The following is a 16200-nucleotide window of genomic DNA, read 5'->3' on the forward strand; positions in this document are numbered from 1 at the left end:
CTTGCACAAAGATAAAATGATTTTATGATATTACATCATCCAGATATTCTTTCTATATTTGCAAAATACAAAAACTTGGAACGATTGTATAGCTTTATTTTATTTTGCTCAAACACTGCTCTCGATTTACCGATAGAAATAGGTCTACAGAAACTTTTTTCTACAGAAACGTTATTTCGTTTTCATCTATTTTCATGAAAACCATTATTACATGTTTGTTTTTTTACCTGAGAACTATTATTACAGGTTCAACAATTCTTGTGAGCCATAATTGCATGTTCAACATTTTTAAGGAATCATTATAACATTATTACCGCCTCAACTTTTAGCACATTAAGCCCAAAGAATGTTTTTTTTTATTTTCATTTGGTGTAGCTTTATAGTTTCCAAAACGTAACTTATTGGCAAATAACCTGAACCATCTTTTTTCCGTTGCTTTTTAGCCATTAGTGTAGTTGTGGTAATTTATTATTTTGTATGGAAGTCAAAATACTACTTGTTTTACATTATACTACCTTTATGACAACTTATTTCACATTTAGCGATACGGCGCATCTGACATGCTCTAAAACCATTATTTAAATGTTATAAAATTCATGTTTTCTCTTCATACAAAGTAAAACCTTTCCTTGTTGCTGAAGCACAATGTACCTTTATAACATGTTCATGAAAATTGACTAAAACATAACAATTCTCGAACCCCAACCATGCCTCTGAAAAAACAGAGCATCGCGTCTAGCTTTGTCCCCAGATCCATCGTCACTGTGTCTGAGAATTCATCGCATTTGTCAATAACTCGACTAACATGAACTGCAATTACAAAATGACGGGGCGCAAAGAACGCATTTCCCGCCAATTTCTTTAGAATCATTTTATCAAAAATAACCATAAATGAATAGTGCAAGCACATAGTATAATGGCAAAATATATGAAAAAGCACTGTAAGCTACCTCGAAGATAGAAATTCAAAGTAAATCAAAGCTGAATTTCGAGCTGGAGATGAATTTCGAGCCAGCTCTAAGATTGAAATTCAAAATTTTCTGTATAAAAAGTTTATTTATAACCTTTAATAATTTATGTTGACACTATTAAGTAATGAATACAGCAATCAACATCTGCAAGAATCATTACGTAAAAGTGAAGTAATAGATGGCATGGAAGTGCAGGTAATGCTATTTATTACAGCTATTGACTTAAATGATAGCTTAAATAAATGTATGCTCTTTTCTGCATGTGACATAATTTGTTAAGGAAATTAATTTAAATATATTACGTAATGGCTGGGTATGTGCTGTCCAATAAGTTTAACTAGACGAATGCTTACAATGTTTAGACTATAGTGACGTCGCGAATCTATTCCAAAAATATGCGCGGTCTCTCGTTAAAAACGTTAAGCAATCACCGAAACTGGTCATGCGCAGTTCATCAACTACAGTCAAACAAAAGTAAGCGCCCAAACAGTGTAATTATTATGCTTGTCTTGTCAGTCAAAAATAAAATTGACACATACTTATTCATTATAAACAATAAAAGGTATGCCAATAAACTTACAAGTTTCACCTACTTGTTAAAGACCCTGTATGTTTTAATTCAGGTTGTAACCAAACTTAAGTGAAATTTTATATATGTATATAATTATGCTTCTTAAACAATTTTCGAACATTGAAGAATATGTAAAATATGTACTGCAAATATTTGTCAACATTATATGTAATTATTAAAATATATGCATTCATTTCTTTTTGAAAAATTTGACTTAAACTTTATAGACTGAAAGTAAATTTCTAATTACCTTCCTTTATTGACATGAAATGTAAATTCGGTAATATCTTTACAAATAATGTTTTTGGAACTTACAATATTGATAAATCTTCATTTGAGCGTTATATTTATGATAAAAAAACCCATAAAAAATGAGTTACAGGATCTTTAAGTAACACCAGAATAAAAATCTTTGTACAAAAGGTAATTAAACTACATTCATCGTTGTAACTTAATTGAATTTGCCTATTATGTCACACACAGGATGTAATGTAAAACTAAAACTATTTTGAATATAATACTAAAACTTCATTTGTAGTTACATCACAGTATGGAAGGTGAAGTGATATGGTGGTGTAAGACCATGATCAACAGATGGACATCTGAGCCAATTCTTGAAATAAAACAGATAAAGAGTAAGACCTATATCGTGGCCAACACACTTCTACACACAGGTCCATATTAACCAGGGTATTGTATTAAATGCCTTGTAAACGTTACTCAATTGGTATTTTGAGAATATGAGTAAGAACAGTACCCCACCCACTCGGACCCCACCAACTAGAGGAAATCAAGGTCGAAACAGTAACGTAACTCGTAAGACTCCAAAGACTTTAAAAACTGTTGAACATGATAATGATAAAGAAGACAAAGATAATACTACTACTTATAATACAGAAATATCAAATCAATTGTCTCAGGCAAGAGAAGCTCTTTATCCAACATGTGCTGATACTTATCATCAGACTGCTGATACATCCATAAACCAAAATAAAGTGCATAATAAAACAACCAATCAAACAGAATAAGGCTACATGTATGGAATGCATCCTCCCTTTCCACGCTACCCAATTTTTGTACCACATCACATGCAGCATCTGTTACAAAACACTTCTCAGATTGATAACCATGTACACGTGGAAACATCAGCACAACGGCATGACATCCCTCCATGGCTCGCAAGAGTTCTTCAGGATATCAATAATAAACTTGATATAAAACTCAATAATATTGAAGCAAAAATAGAAAAGCAAAATCAGGTTTGGGAAAACATAGACCAAATATACATAGTTAATAAGTAACATGTCTGTCATTGCCGGATACCAACGATTGATAAACATGTCACATAACATGCAATCAAATGATAAATGTTAATGGTTCGGCCGTGGGTATCCGACGATGCATGTCTGTAAAATTAAACACAATTTACAAAACTTTGTAGAGCTTGTCAACCTCATTGTTTGTAATTGAGTGGTAAATAGGCATGTTTTGAGAATTGGGACTGGCCCGGGTTCATACAAGGGACAGGACCTGAAGTGGTTGCATACTTACAATGTAGTTCAAGCGAGAAAATTTGTTGCAAACTTGACAAAATGACATTTATGTGTCACGTGATTATGGCGGCAAGGTTAAATATTATGTGAGCAAATAATGTGATTTAGTGATAAAATTGGATGTTGACACTTCTGCTGAATATGAAAAAAAGATTAATGTGTTCAACTGTCAAGTATGATTTTGTCTTTAAAGTTGCTTAAACATTTATATCTTAAATATGTTATTTTGAAATTTTTCATTAAGGCATGTTTTTGGCAAACTCGGTTTTAGCTTTCAGCTTCCTAGCTTCTGACTGAAGATATAAACTGGTCATTATATATATCCATTTTCATACTGTGACAGGACGTGTACGTTTCAGTAGGAAAAGCTCCAGAAATATGACACCACAAGTTTTTCTGGTCCCTCGGGATCATTGATGCCAGCATTATTAAGTGTTGAAAATAGAGTTCCGCTCAAGCCGGTGTTGACGGGCGTGGAGGATGTTGAACTTATTCATTCTCCTTCATTTACAGACATAATCAAACCGAGTCTGCAATATTATGTATTTCCACTTTATATACATGTATATATAAAGACAGTGTTGACACGCTCGTATTAGCTTACTATAATGGCTTGGTCATTAATTAAGTATATCTTGATTAATGCATAAAGGTTAAATAAGCAAAATATCACCAATAAAGCCTTACATTTGATTATAAACATAAACCGAGAACTCAGGAAGTTTCTCGTCAAGATGACACACCACTGCCATTATGAGGAGATTGACCTTTTAGTAGTGGTTAACGGTCCAGATGGCCGAGAAATAGATAATGTGATTTTAAAATTGATATTGAATAATAAAACTTTACTAATTGTTATCTAAATAACACGAAACTCATACATCTTGTAGCCATTACATGCTGTATATTTTACTCATATAATATGTTTGCTCTTGTATTTGTATATATGCAAATTGAACTGATCTAAACAAATGATAAACGATAAATAAATGATAATTGTGAACATATGTCGGTAAAATTAACAGGCTATGACAGATGGTACAAACTTTAGACATCCGATTGATTTGCTTTACTTATACTACAAACAGATGTGTCAAATATATATATAATTTACAATCTAGCCGCGTTCCTATCATAGATTAAAAAGATAAGCTTTTAAGTTCTTATCAACAATTGTAAGTTCGCTTCGGAATTAAGATTTGAGATAAATAATGGCAATTGGTCATCCAGGATGGAGGTAAAACACATTTAGATTATATATGTAACAAACTTTCTTATACTGATGAAAAAACAACAAAAAAAAAAAAAACAACAACATGGTGTCTAGACTGAATCAAATAAGTTATTTGTTAGCAGCGTTATAATTTAGATTTAGATTAATATAAGTTTAATTAAATCATCTGCCTTAATATTGATTATTGTTTGTGTTTCTCTTTCAATTGGTATTGCTACTTAATGCCCTATCGAATGATGTTTTAAATTCAATTTACAATATCATATGTACTTCTTTCCAAAATAAAAGCAAAAGATTGTTTCGTAATCTGCATGAAATATGCAAAAAGAAATTGTATTTAATGTTACATTTGATCTCCTGTTTATCTTAACTTGTGTATAAACGTCATATTTTCTCTCTCTTTGTCATTGTACTTAAAAAACTGTCTTTCTTTTCATTCATTTTACCTTCGATAATTTTATTTTTAAGTGGTACGTTTTTGATAGGAGGGTTTAATCCTTTAAACAAACAGAAAAATGTTTTATGGAGGTACCATTCATGACACAGTTTTATTTGGGAATGCTATTAGATAAGTTAATATTAAGAATTTATTTTAGTTAGATTTTGTACGAAACTTATAAAGCTTATAGACAACTCAAATCCGTTCCTGGGAGCAACCAGTACTGAGTTATTAGTGTAGAGTCCTGCACACGAAAACAACGGCGTGCACCTGACGACATGAAGGAATACCACCATGCTTTGGCAATCGCTATTAGAAACCTACTTGACCAATTATGGTATTTCTCATATGATTTTAAAATAATACACTCTGTGACCACCAATTATGCCACAAAGATGGCTGATGCTCTTTTTTTATTGACTTACATAGCCATTTTCTTAAAATTAATCGCCTTCATTACTATGCAAAGCGGTAAAAAAATACAAGCTTTCAAATTATATACAATGTAGATTTATGAAACTTTTATTTTATAAATTTTCAGATGCCAGCTACAATGGTTTATAGGTGTCATAATTTTAATCACCATTTATATAGTATTATTATTCTCGGATACCAAAGGACGCATGAATCTTTTCAAGAGCCAATTGTTTCATACAACAGCGAAAACAAATAAAACTGAATCAAGGTGAATTATTTCTTAAAAATCTTATCTCTTTAATAAAAAAACATTGAATCTTTGAATCAGTTAGGTAGAAAGGGTTAAAAAAACAACACAAAAACATCTGTCACGTTTTATTACACTGCAGTGCTCATTGAATAACAAGTCACGTGCACATGTGTGTAAACTCTTGCGATGCTAAATATTAAATGTACAAAACCATTTTAATAAGCAAAAAGTGTACCAGACAGAATAGACTCGTTGTAATAGTTATAGTTAATGAAACGAGTTAGTTACGAGGATATAACACTGGCTAGGGCGACATCAAGGGGTGTTTCTTCTAAAAAATGTAAAAAAACATGCATTTCTCTCTCTCGTGCCCTTTCACTTTTTCACCTTCTCACTCCCAGATAATATGAACCAAAACCAGGTAATAATCTCGTATGCTTGCCTACAACTATATTATAATATTGAAAACTTAAAACAACGTCCAAGCGGATGTACCGTTTAATTTCAGCAGTTGCATAATCACACCGTATTACCGGCGGCAGTGATGGCAGATCACTGCAGTGATGGCAGATATCTGAAAATTACCGATCGGTACAGGTAGGTTATAAATTTGGTTGGTTTAATTATATTACACAAATACGGCCCATATCATTGCTATAAAACTATTGTCCATTGAATGGAGATACTGTAAGGTAATTTTGGACTCGTTTTTTCCTGTTTTCAGACTATTTTGAGCAGGTTAAAAGTGAAAGCATTGGAAAAAATCCGTGAAAATGTCTGTTTTCTGTTCAAAATATCTCAAGTTTTAAGTAAATGGCAGGATTTCCTGTTATCAATATAGACGTTCATCCATTGGGGTCACGCAAGCCAAATATCTACCCCGTGAGTCTTTTCTTGAAAGTTTTACAGACGCTCAATCTTGTCCGGTCGAAGAAAAAATGCTGCCGTTGTAGGCAGATACATATTATAAATGCTGCCGTCGATGGCAGAAATACCATGAAAGTGGCTTACATTCTGACAGAAAATCAAGTTCAATCAAAAAATCAATTCCTCTTTTCTTTGCGTCCTTTTAGTCGGAATTGAGACGTTAAACTATCATTTCTAATATTTTCTCAAGATAGAAAAGTTATTAATGCGGTGTATGCATCGAAAAAAGCTTTTTAGCAACATGCAGTTACAATACAAAAAGTGACGACAAAATTTCACTATAAATAGAGAAATGAACATGAAAAACTTCATTTTTCTATATTCATGCATGTGCGCTTGATCTGTTCATATGAATTGAAAGGTCAAAAAAGAGAAAAAGAATATAACAAATCAAAAAATTCTAGTTTTTTCCCTATAAATACAGGATTTATTTTCATCTTGTGATATGAATCATCGAAAGGTTCATCTTTATAAGTTGTCATGGTTACAACTAAAATGAATGAAAAAAATATATAGTTAAATGGGAGCGCGTGATGTTAGAACTGTTGTTAATAGTTTAGCATAGAAAATGTAATTCAAAGGCAAACTACAACGCTATTACACACATGAAAATTTTAAGAAATGAACGTTGTCGTGTTTTTCAAGAACTTGATAATATAGGAAAATATTTGAACTGTCAATAATATTATTTTTCCATTTTACATTAACATACATTGTTTTATGATACACTGATGCCAGTTGCGATGTTAATAGTCTCCCCTTTATTACATCAATTTAATAATTTATAATCTGCGCCGATTAAGTAAATTTCAGCCTTTATTTGTCATAAAGCGATGAACATTATTACCTCGAGAAAATAATGTCATATGCTAGCAAATGAATATCCACTTACAGAAGTTACTTGCTGTAATATGCAATTGGCGTTATGTCTTAAAAAGGGAGTGCGCTGCTAAACTTAAGACACATATAGTATTGTATGCATGTAACTGACAGACACAACAGATCAAGCATACATGCATGAATATAGAAAAATGAAGTTTTTCATGTTCATTTCTCTATTTATAGTGAAATTTTGTGGTACTAAATCATAACTTTTTGTATTGTAACTGCATGTTGCTAATTAGCTTTTTTTCGATGCACATACCGCATTAATGAAAAAATCAAAAAATCTACAAAACAGCAATTTTTCTTCAAAATTATATGTGAGGCCATGTTTTAACATGGAAAAACGCGTTTTTGGGTAATTTCGTTTTTCTTAATCAGTTTCTGTTAACCCATTACCAGATATATACGTCTTTCTACGCCTTTTTCACCCCCCCTCCTTTTTTGCTTTCTCAAATGGTGAAAAAATGCCTTATTTAGGCCCCCAAACAGTTGTTTTTGTTTGATAAATGTTGTTTAAAAAATTGACCTCTTTTTCGGCGCGGCCCCCACCCCCATCCAAAAGATACATCAGGGGGTTGCCAGAAGAAAAAATCAACGCAAAATAGTGATTTTTGGCAATTTTGAGATGTCCCCTAGTTGCTATGGTAACAGGAAATTTCAGACTGAACATGTTGTTACAAAGGCAATGGTCCAGTCAACATTTGTGCCAAGTTTGATTAGTATTGAAGCAGTTTTTATAGTTTTATAGCAACTTGAACTTGTAACGGGAGACCTTTCAATGAAAACAGCCATTTTTCACAAGATGCTCATGGGGTAATGGGTTAATAACTTTTCTATCTTGAGAAAATATTAGAAATGATAGTTTAACGTCTCAATTCCGACTAAAAGGACGCAAAGAAAAGAGGAATTGATAAAAGATTGAACTTGATTTTCTGTCAGAATGTAAGCCACTTTCATGGTATTTCTGCCATCGACGGCAGCATTTATAATATGTATCTGCCTACAACGGCAGCATTTTTTCTTCGACCGGACAAGATTAAGCGTCTGTAAAACTTTCAAGAAAAGACTCACGGGGTAGATATTTGGCTTGCGTGACCCCAATGGATGAACGTCTATATTGATAACAGGAAATCCTGCCATTTACTTAAAACTTGAGATATTTTGAACAGAAAACAGACATTTTCAAGGATTTTTCTAAGGCTTTCACTTTTAACCTGCTCAAAATAGTCTGAAAACAGGAAAAAACGAGTCCAAAATTACCTTACAGTATCTCCATTCAATGGACAATAGTTAAATAGCAATGAAATGGGCCGTATTTGTGTAATATAATAAAACCAATCAAATTTATAACCTACCTGTACCGATCGGTAATTTTCAGATATCTGCCATCACTGCAGTGATCTGCCATCACTGCCGCTGGTAATACGGTGTGATAATTATATAAGAATAAATTATGTTTTTTTTGCTACTTGGGAATGTTCCTTACCGCTGCCCCATTGGAACCTCAGTGAAAAAACTATACTGATATATACAAGGTGCGAAAAAAACTCAACTGCTATATAACAGTTGAGTTTTTTTCCTATATGAATCAATAAAAAACTGTTCTGCTATATATCAATACAGTTTTCAAATGCTCAGTGAAAGTATACTAAGTATAATGGGTTATGAGTATAATGGGTTAGTAAGAACAAAGAAAAAGTTCCAAACCATGCGATAATTTATGATAAAGGTTATTCTAATTTGTAGATATAAACATGTCACCAATGACGGATGTGACCCACGGGAGGCAGGTTTTTATAATATTTTACTGGAAGAAGAAGCCCTCAGAATTAAACCATGCACGGATGAAAAGCTATTGTCTTCAGCACACCACTCTACTTTATCTTTTATCGGTGAGTTTTCTTATATTGTATTTCTTCAACACAGATTGTCACCTTACAAATAGCATATTTAAAAATATATAAATATGAGTTCGGGGAGATGGTTAACTACAACAAAAATGAAAATATATCAGCATTAAGTTCTCCAAACAGATGTCTATATTTAATTTTACTTTATAAAGAGCTTTCTTTATTACAAGATTACATTAGTTTGCTCTTGAAGACGCACAGTCTTAACATGTTAACACCTGTATCAAAGAATGACTATTACTGGCTCAGATAAACATCGGACAAAGCCAAACAACAATTATAACTGTGAATAGAGAAATTAAATTGCAATTTATCAAACAACCATATTTTAGATCGTAAAAGCGGAACGTACACTATTGGTGAAGAAATACGCGTTATTGTAACACTGTTTAATGGATATGGAAAGAGAACAAACAGCGGTGGAGATCATTTGAGAGTAACGATAGAGAACAAGCAATTGAAAGCATCAGCTCCCTGTGTTGTCACAGACAATGAAAATGATACTCATTATGTGACATGTGAAGCATTTTGGTCAGGAACATCATCAATTATCGTAACTCTTGCTTATACAAGGGAAGAAATCGCGTCACATTATCGTATGAGAACTCAAGTAAGTACAACCCAAGATATATTATATATATTACTAAAATGTGTTGATTTCTGAAAAAAATGGTAAGGGAGGAACTGAATATAAGAAGAATTTTCATCGGTCATTTCAAAATTACAAACTGAAATCTAGAAATCTCATTGCCATTCTAAAAGAACTTGTAAAGAATAGTTCTTGACATTCTGAAATAAATTGTGAAGGGTTCTTCTAAAATAACTTGCATTGTATTGATAGTCAGTTAACTCCCTTGTTAAATTGCTCTTTGCTTAACCATTCTTCGTCCCACAGAGCTCTTGTAATATTTGTTGTGAAACAATTTATTTTACATATTATAAGAACTCAATAAGTTTATTTTACACAAGAACTGAGTTATAAATTGTGTCCAAAATAACGAGACCACCAATAACATTCACGATCCTCTAGGTTTACTCATGCACACGAAATACCGAAACCCACACAAAAAATCCAAACTGACCAGGTTCCCTCAGTTTATGATGTTCAATAAGTGTCCAGTAAATTATATGATTATTGATGTGTTCAAATGATATTATGTTTCTTATTATCATTTATGTTTGCACATTAATCAAGCATATATCAATTACATAGTTGTCAGAGTTCACTAACCGAAACACGAAAGGTTCATTTACAGTGTTCCGTTTTTCAAGATTATAACCAAAAAAAAAAAATTACATAAAGACTGCTAAAGTTAATTGCCATTTTTCTTTCGGATTTTCAGTGTTTTCTGTATTTCAAATTGCGTTTGATTTAATTTAAATTAAGTAAGGACAAATCACCAAATCACAACGTTAACGAACTCGCACGTGCACTGCAGATGGAATGTCCGACCCTGCTTATGTCTTACTCAGGGGTTACGTTCACCCAATGTGCCAGTTCCGGGGTCACACACGTTACTGAATTGTTCTGATAAACACTATTGGTTTTTATTCAAAGATTCAGAATCTCAAAAGTCTCATTTACTACTGCCTTTCATTCCTGGATTTTTATTTGAATCCCTAGGTCAGAATTTGTTCGTGTATAAATTGTTTCTTTTGGTCAGATTGACAAATATGTAAATAAATCGAAGCAAAGTCTCAAAGAAATAAAATGTTTTTTGTTTGTTTCTTTCATTTTTACGCCTTTTCTCAACAGTATTTCAGTCATATAGGCGGGTACTTTCCTAACCATCGTTCCTGGACAGTTACACCAGTACTAGACTACCTTCCTCCGCGCTTAACTACCAAAGCATCTCCCGGGGATCGAACCCACGCCAAAAAAATGTAATCAGATTTATCCGGATACACCAGTAAAAAAATTGAAATATGCCCATTTTAAGTCCATGTACACATTTTTATTGCTGAGTATATGATAAGTACATGTGCAAGGACAGACAAATATACATTTTATTTGGATTTTAAAGGCTTTTTAAGCTCCACACAATAAGTGTCTGTGATTACCTGCAAGTCCAACTCTACTAAATACATATCTTCATTGCAAATGATGATAATAGTAATAATTAAATTATTATTATTATAATTATTATTATTATTATGGGTCAATATGAAATGCAATATGAAGTATATTTTAGTTCGTGATTCTTGCATTTGAATTAAACTATGCCATGTTTAAAAGCATCTGCTTTTTAAATGATACCAAAATCATGTGTGTTGTCAACCGATTCAGAATTTTATTCACATTTACCTTATAGAAGTAACTTCATTTAAAAATTGCTGATAAACGCTCTGTTTAAATTGTTTTAAATACGGGCTTACGTATATAAAAGCTCGAAAAAAAAACTTTAAAACGTTAATAATGACATTTTTAATATTTAATATCAAAACAGCCTGAATAAATATATATATATATATTTATATGTTACTTTTTAAATGTTATAATAACGAACCTGTACACCTGTATATGAATGGAATAGGTTAATAGCTAGCAGAATCCAACAAGTCAAAACTAGTATATACTAAAGTAGATTTTTAAAATAAATGTTTATTGTTACTATTTTTAACGCCGTGATTCCCAAAGTGAAATCCAAAGTTTTTCTTCTTTGGAACGAAAGATTATTTTTTGAGTAAGAGCAGTTAACATGTGCAATTCACATCAGTTTGTCAAAAGACATCTGAAATTGTTCCCAAAAAGGATGGGTTTTTTTTTGGGCCAAGTTATCATGTGATTTGGGCAAGGAAAAACCCCTGTTAACTTTGTCACAGTATAGGGTGATACTTTGTTTTTCAAAATTTTCAAATTTATTAAACTTGTCCAAAATTTTTTATAAGAATGGCAAAGGCTTTTTCTTTTCATTAATAATGGAAGTTTTCAAACACTTGTTAACTTGTATTTTTTATGACAGATATATGTTAATATATATTTATTTTTTTCAACAGATGTTAAGGTTATATATACGTTAAAACCAGTATGCCTTTTCATCCTGTAATTTACATTATAGAGGACAACAAGCATTACAACATACATTACTTGTTAAAGTATTAGTAGATAATGGAGATAATCTAAGAGAAACTGTTGAAAAGCCGTCAACACCCTGTTCACAATATGACCTAAGTCAACTTTGGCAATTGAGAAGACCGACAGGTTATTTGCTTAATGGAAGCTGGAACTTCAGAAATTGTGTTGGTAAGATGAGATCTGTTTTTATTTTCTTAAAATATAAATGTCACTATTACAACAATAGTTCCTTCTTCCTTTTGTAGGTGTTTTTATTTCACCACTTTTTGAATACCTTCTTAAAATTTTGTTTTTGAATTTTAAGCAAACACGTTCTGTTTTGAAGTAGTCTACCTCGTCTCCTCACCTTGTTTTTTTTTATAGTCCTTAAAAATGTTAATATTTTGGTTACATATTCAAATTTTGTGTTTTGTATTTAACTTCGTACTATATTTTTCATGTGTTCATTTACCTCCACTTACTCTTGATAGCCTATCTGTCATATCAAAATAATTTAACCTATAATTTTGTCTTATCATAAAACACGATGCAGGAGTGTAATAAAGTCATTTTATAATAACGATAATACAGTAGCTGAAAAACAATGCAAAGATCACTTTATTACGTTTTCAAAATACAAAACCAAACATACATAGTAGGCCATCGACGATAGTAATTTACAAGTCTAAGGAACGATTAAAAAGAAGAAAAAATGAGAAGAAAATTTTGAAACTCCCCTATCGGCTTACTAAAGGTTTATCCTTCTTCTGTCTGTCTGTCTGTCTGTCCGTCAGTCAGTCCGGTCGTCCAAAACACTGCATCCCGTGACAGCGCAAAAAAAACAACATTTCTGCATTTACAGAAACGAGACAGAAGGTTACACTTTTATTTTTCAGTGATAAAGTCAGAATGCGGTCACAATGGGTTTGTCAGGATTGGGCAAAATGTGTCCTAAGGGGCATGTTAAATATAGCTTTTGTAGATATCTATGTGACAATGCTTCATTATCTGGGCTTTGCAAATTCCTCTTAAAAGATATGGGCGGGAACTTGCATTTCCCAGTATCATTAATTGGCAGACGTAATCAAACCGAGCTTTCAACATTTTCAACGTTGTTGTTTTTGGGCATCTTTAAGGTATTCTGTTTTAATGACCAGTGTCATATTTGCCGTATATATCAATTAAAGATGTTATAGTTTCAGTCCTTGTAGATCGTTCGGCACGACAATATAGTCGTATGTACATGTCTGTGGTACATGAATCTTCTATTTGATCTTCTCCTTGTTGAGTAGTTCAAGTATTCCAACTTAAATATTGTGTAATAATTCTAAGGATATATTGCCTACAAAATTTGTCTTTTGACGTCTTGTTTGTGATATGCAAGCTTCATAACCTCTAATCAAGTTTCAAAATTCTATTTTTATTTAGTTCCGCCCATTGTTTTCTTGTTTAGGGATTGCGCATTCTTTTATTTAGGAACCATACGCCATAGAATGGCACACACATATCACGGATGTTTCTAAATTCAAAATTTCAACATTTGTATGTTTAAAAGGTTGATTTCTGCTTTAGAATAGTAGGTAGGGGAGGAGGTGGTTTCGTGGACGTGTACACTCCATGGGTTGCCTCAATCAAACCGAGTCTGCAACGTTTTGTACGTTCTTTAAGGATTCTGTCTTTTTTTACTTTTTTTTGTAATGAACGACTCACATTGCTCAGGCGTGTTAAAAATGATAACATTTAGAATAATATGGAGACGAAACTTGAAAGCCGTTAATTGTGACATCATCGTATAAAGAGAATAACAACGAAAATAATTTTCACACATTTATTTATATGAATTTGTTTTGAAATTGTACTGCAACGAAATAATATTGTGTCTCGCTCATTTCAATTGATTTTAGTCTTGATTTGTCATGGAGTTCAATTCAATTTTACTATTTAACAGTCTGAATAAAAATTGATATGTACAATAATTATTTTTTTCACAGGTATTCAACAAAAGAAATACAACAAGTGCTTAATGGACAAGCGATTGTACATGATTGGCGATTCTACTATAAGATATTGGTTTTCCAGTATTGTTAAGCGTTTTGAATGTTCTCTTACAACAGAAAAGTGGCAAACCAAATATTGGCATAAAATGACAGAGTGTTATAACAAGAAACTTAATTTCAAAGCAGGGTGGTACCCGCATGCGCAGCCATTTTATGTTGGTGGCAGTTGGGAAAATATTCGTTACACGTCATATTCAACGTCTCGGCTTATAGACAATATACCCAAAAACGAACGTGCAATAATAGTTATTCATTTATTTGTGCATTTTATAGCATTTCATCATAGTGTGTTTAAGCAAAGAATGGTTATTATACGTCTTAGTATTGAAAGATTGTTTCTCAGGAATAAAAATGCAATTGTTATGATAAAAGGTCCTCATACGTTTACCCAATCCTCAGCTAATGTTGTCAGACTTTGTGATTATTTTGGGTTTTTATATAGCAAAATAATGTATGAAGTATTTGACGGGTTATTTGACCGAATAGTTTTACTGAACAACAAAGACATAACTATTGCGATGCATAATAAATACATTCATCCGCGAGAAGATATTGTGAATTACATGGTAGACCAAATGTTAAATTTTGCTTGTGTTAATGAGGTGGACTGGTAATCGTCAGAATAGATATATGGGGGAAATGCTCGATAATTGTATGATATAATGAAATATACAGAAGATAATAATATACCAGATTAAACAGTGATGATAAATTTTGAAAAAGCTTAAATTAATACTTTTACATCTATTGAGAAATGTCTATCATATTTTCATTTTGGTCCAAGGTGAACATGGATATGTTTGTTTCTGAACAAAAAAGAAGCTTCTCCTGTGTTTAAGCGAAGATAGAGTTTTATTCAAAACAATCAAAATGTCAGATGAGCGAGATATGAACGATAATGTGTCCGATAAATTGTAACTCAATTTTAACTTGTTTTGCAGGAAAACCCCGCTAAACGCTATTTTTCGTACATGCACGGACCAGTAGATTCGTATATATTTCATGAAACCTTTATAATTTTATAGACTTTCATGTCAATAAGAGAAAGACGTTGAAAAATTCGCGCCATCGGCATGCTGAATGCTGGTATGAAGATGAGATGAATGCCGCCGCTATTAATATTGGATGTTCTACTCGTGCTATTCGACACCTTAGGCAAAGTTTTCAAGCAACAGGGCGTACAAAAGATCGACCTCGTAGTCGACGTCCACGCATTACGACGCGTGTCCAAGACCGCTATTTTCGGAACACCCACCTGCGCTATCGCTTTCAAACTGCCACGGCTACTGCTGCTAACACCCTGGTACAATAACAACCGTATATCTGCCAAAATTGTGCGCAATCGCTTGCGCGAGTGTGGGCTACATGGACATCGACCATACGTTGGTTGTGTTTTGAGGCGACGTTAGCGCGTAAATCGTGTGAATTAAGAACACACAAACATTTGCTAAGACAACAATGGAATAGCGTTCTTTTCTCTGACGAGTCGAGGGTTTTCCCTTCATCGGGCTGATAGCAAGATTCAAGTGTATCGTAGGAGAAATGAACGTTTTGCCAAGTGCTGCGTACTTGAACGAGCTCGTTTTTTGGGGTTGGGAATCTCTCTTTGTCTTGACAGGCATTTCACATGACTTTCGCACTAATCCCGTCGTTATCGAAGGGAATTTGAATGCCCGACGGTACCGAGATGAAATTCCTGATTAGCATGTTATCCCACTGTGAATTTCCTCAAGGCGAATAACGTTGCACTTATTAATGGCTTGCCTGCCAAACGCTCTGCTCTAAATCCCATTGAACACCCTTGGGATAATTAAGACCAGCGTGTAAGACGCCGCCCTATTCAACTGTCCATTCAGCTAAGAAAGCCTTAATTATGAAGGAACAAAATTGCATATGCGGAAATCAATACGCTAATCCGTTCTATGCGCAAA

The 16200-nt window shown here is 32.9% G+C and overlaps 2 protein-coding genes across 2 annotated transcripts; both read left to right on the top strand.

The window, feature by feature from the left end:
- The first annotated feature begins 8965 nt into the window (after positions 1 to 8965).
- On the top strand, positions 8966 to 10384 carry LOC132759767 (NXPE family member 4-like). Its single transcript, XM_060751607.1, has 2 exons — positions 8966 to 9139; positions 9490 to 10384. Exons 1-2 carry the CDS (start codon positions 8968 to 8970, stop codon positions 9819 to 9821), a joined length of 504 nt encoding a protein of 167 aa, XP_060607590.1. The 5' UTR covers positions 8966 to 8967; the 3' UTR covers positions 9822 to 10384.
- Positions 10385 to 11333: 949 nt separating this feature from the next.
- Positions 11334 to 15144, top strand: LOC132759777 (NXPE family member 4-like). Its single transcript, XM_060751624.1, has 3 exons — positions 11334 to 11338; positions 12217 to 12401; positions 14204 to 15144. Exons 1-3 carry the CDS (start codon positions 11334 to 11336, stop codon positions 14881 to 14883), a joined length of 870 nt encoding a protein of 289 aa, XP_060607607.1. The 3' UTR covers positions 14884 to 15144.
- Positions 15145 to 16200: the final 1056 nt, after the last annotated feature.

The sequence above is a fragment of the Ruditapes philippinarum genome, unplaced genomic scaffold (assembly GCF_026571515.1).
Source record: "Ruditapes philippinarum isolate M1 unplaced genomic scaffold, ASM2657151v2 ctg38_1_1_1_1, whole genome shotgun sequence".
In the NCBI taxonomy this organism is placed as follows: Eukaryota; Metazoa; Mollusca; class Bivalvia; order Venerida; family Veneridae; genus Ruditapes; species Ruditapes philippinarum.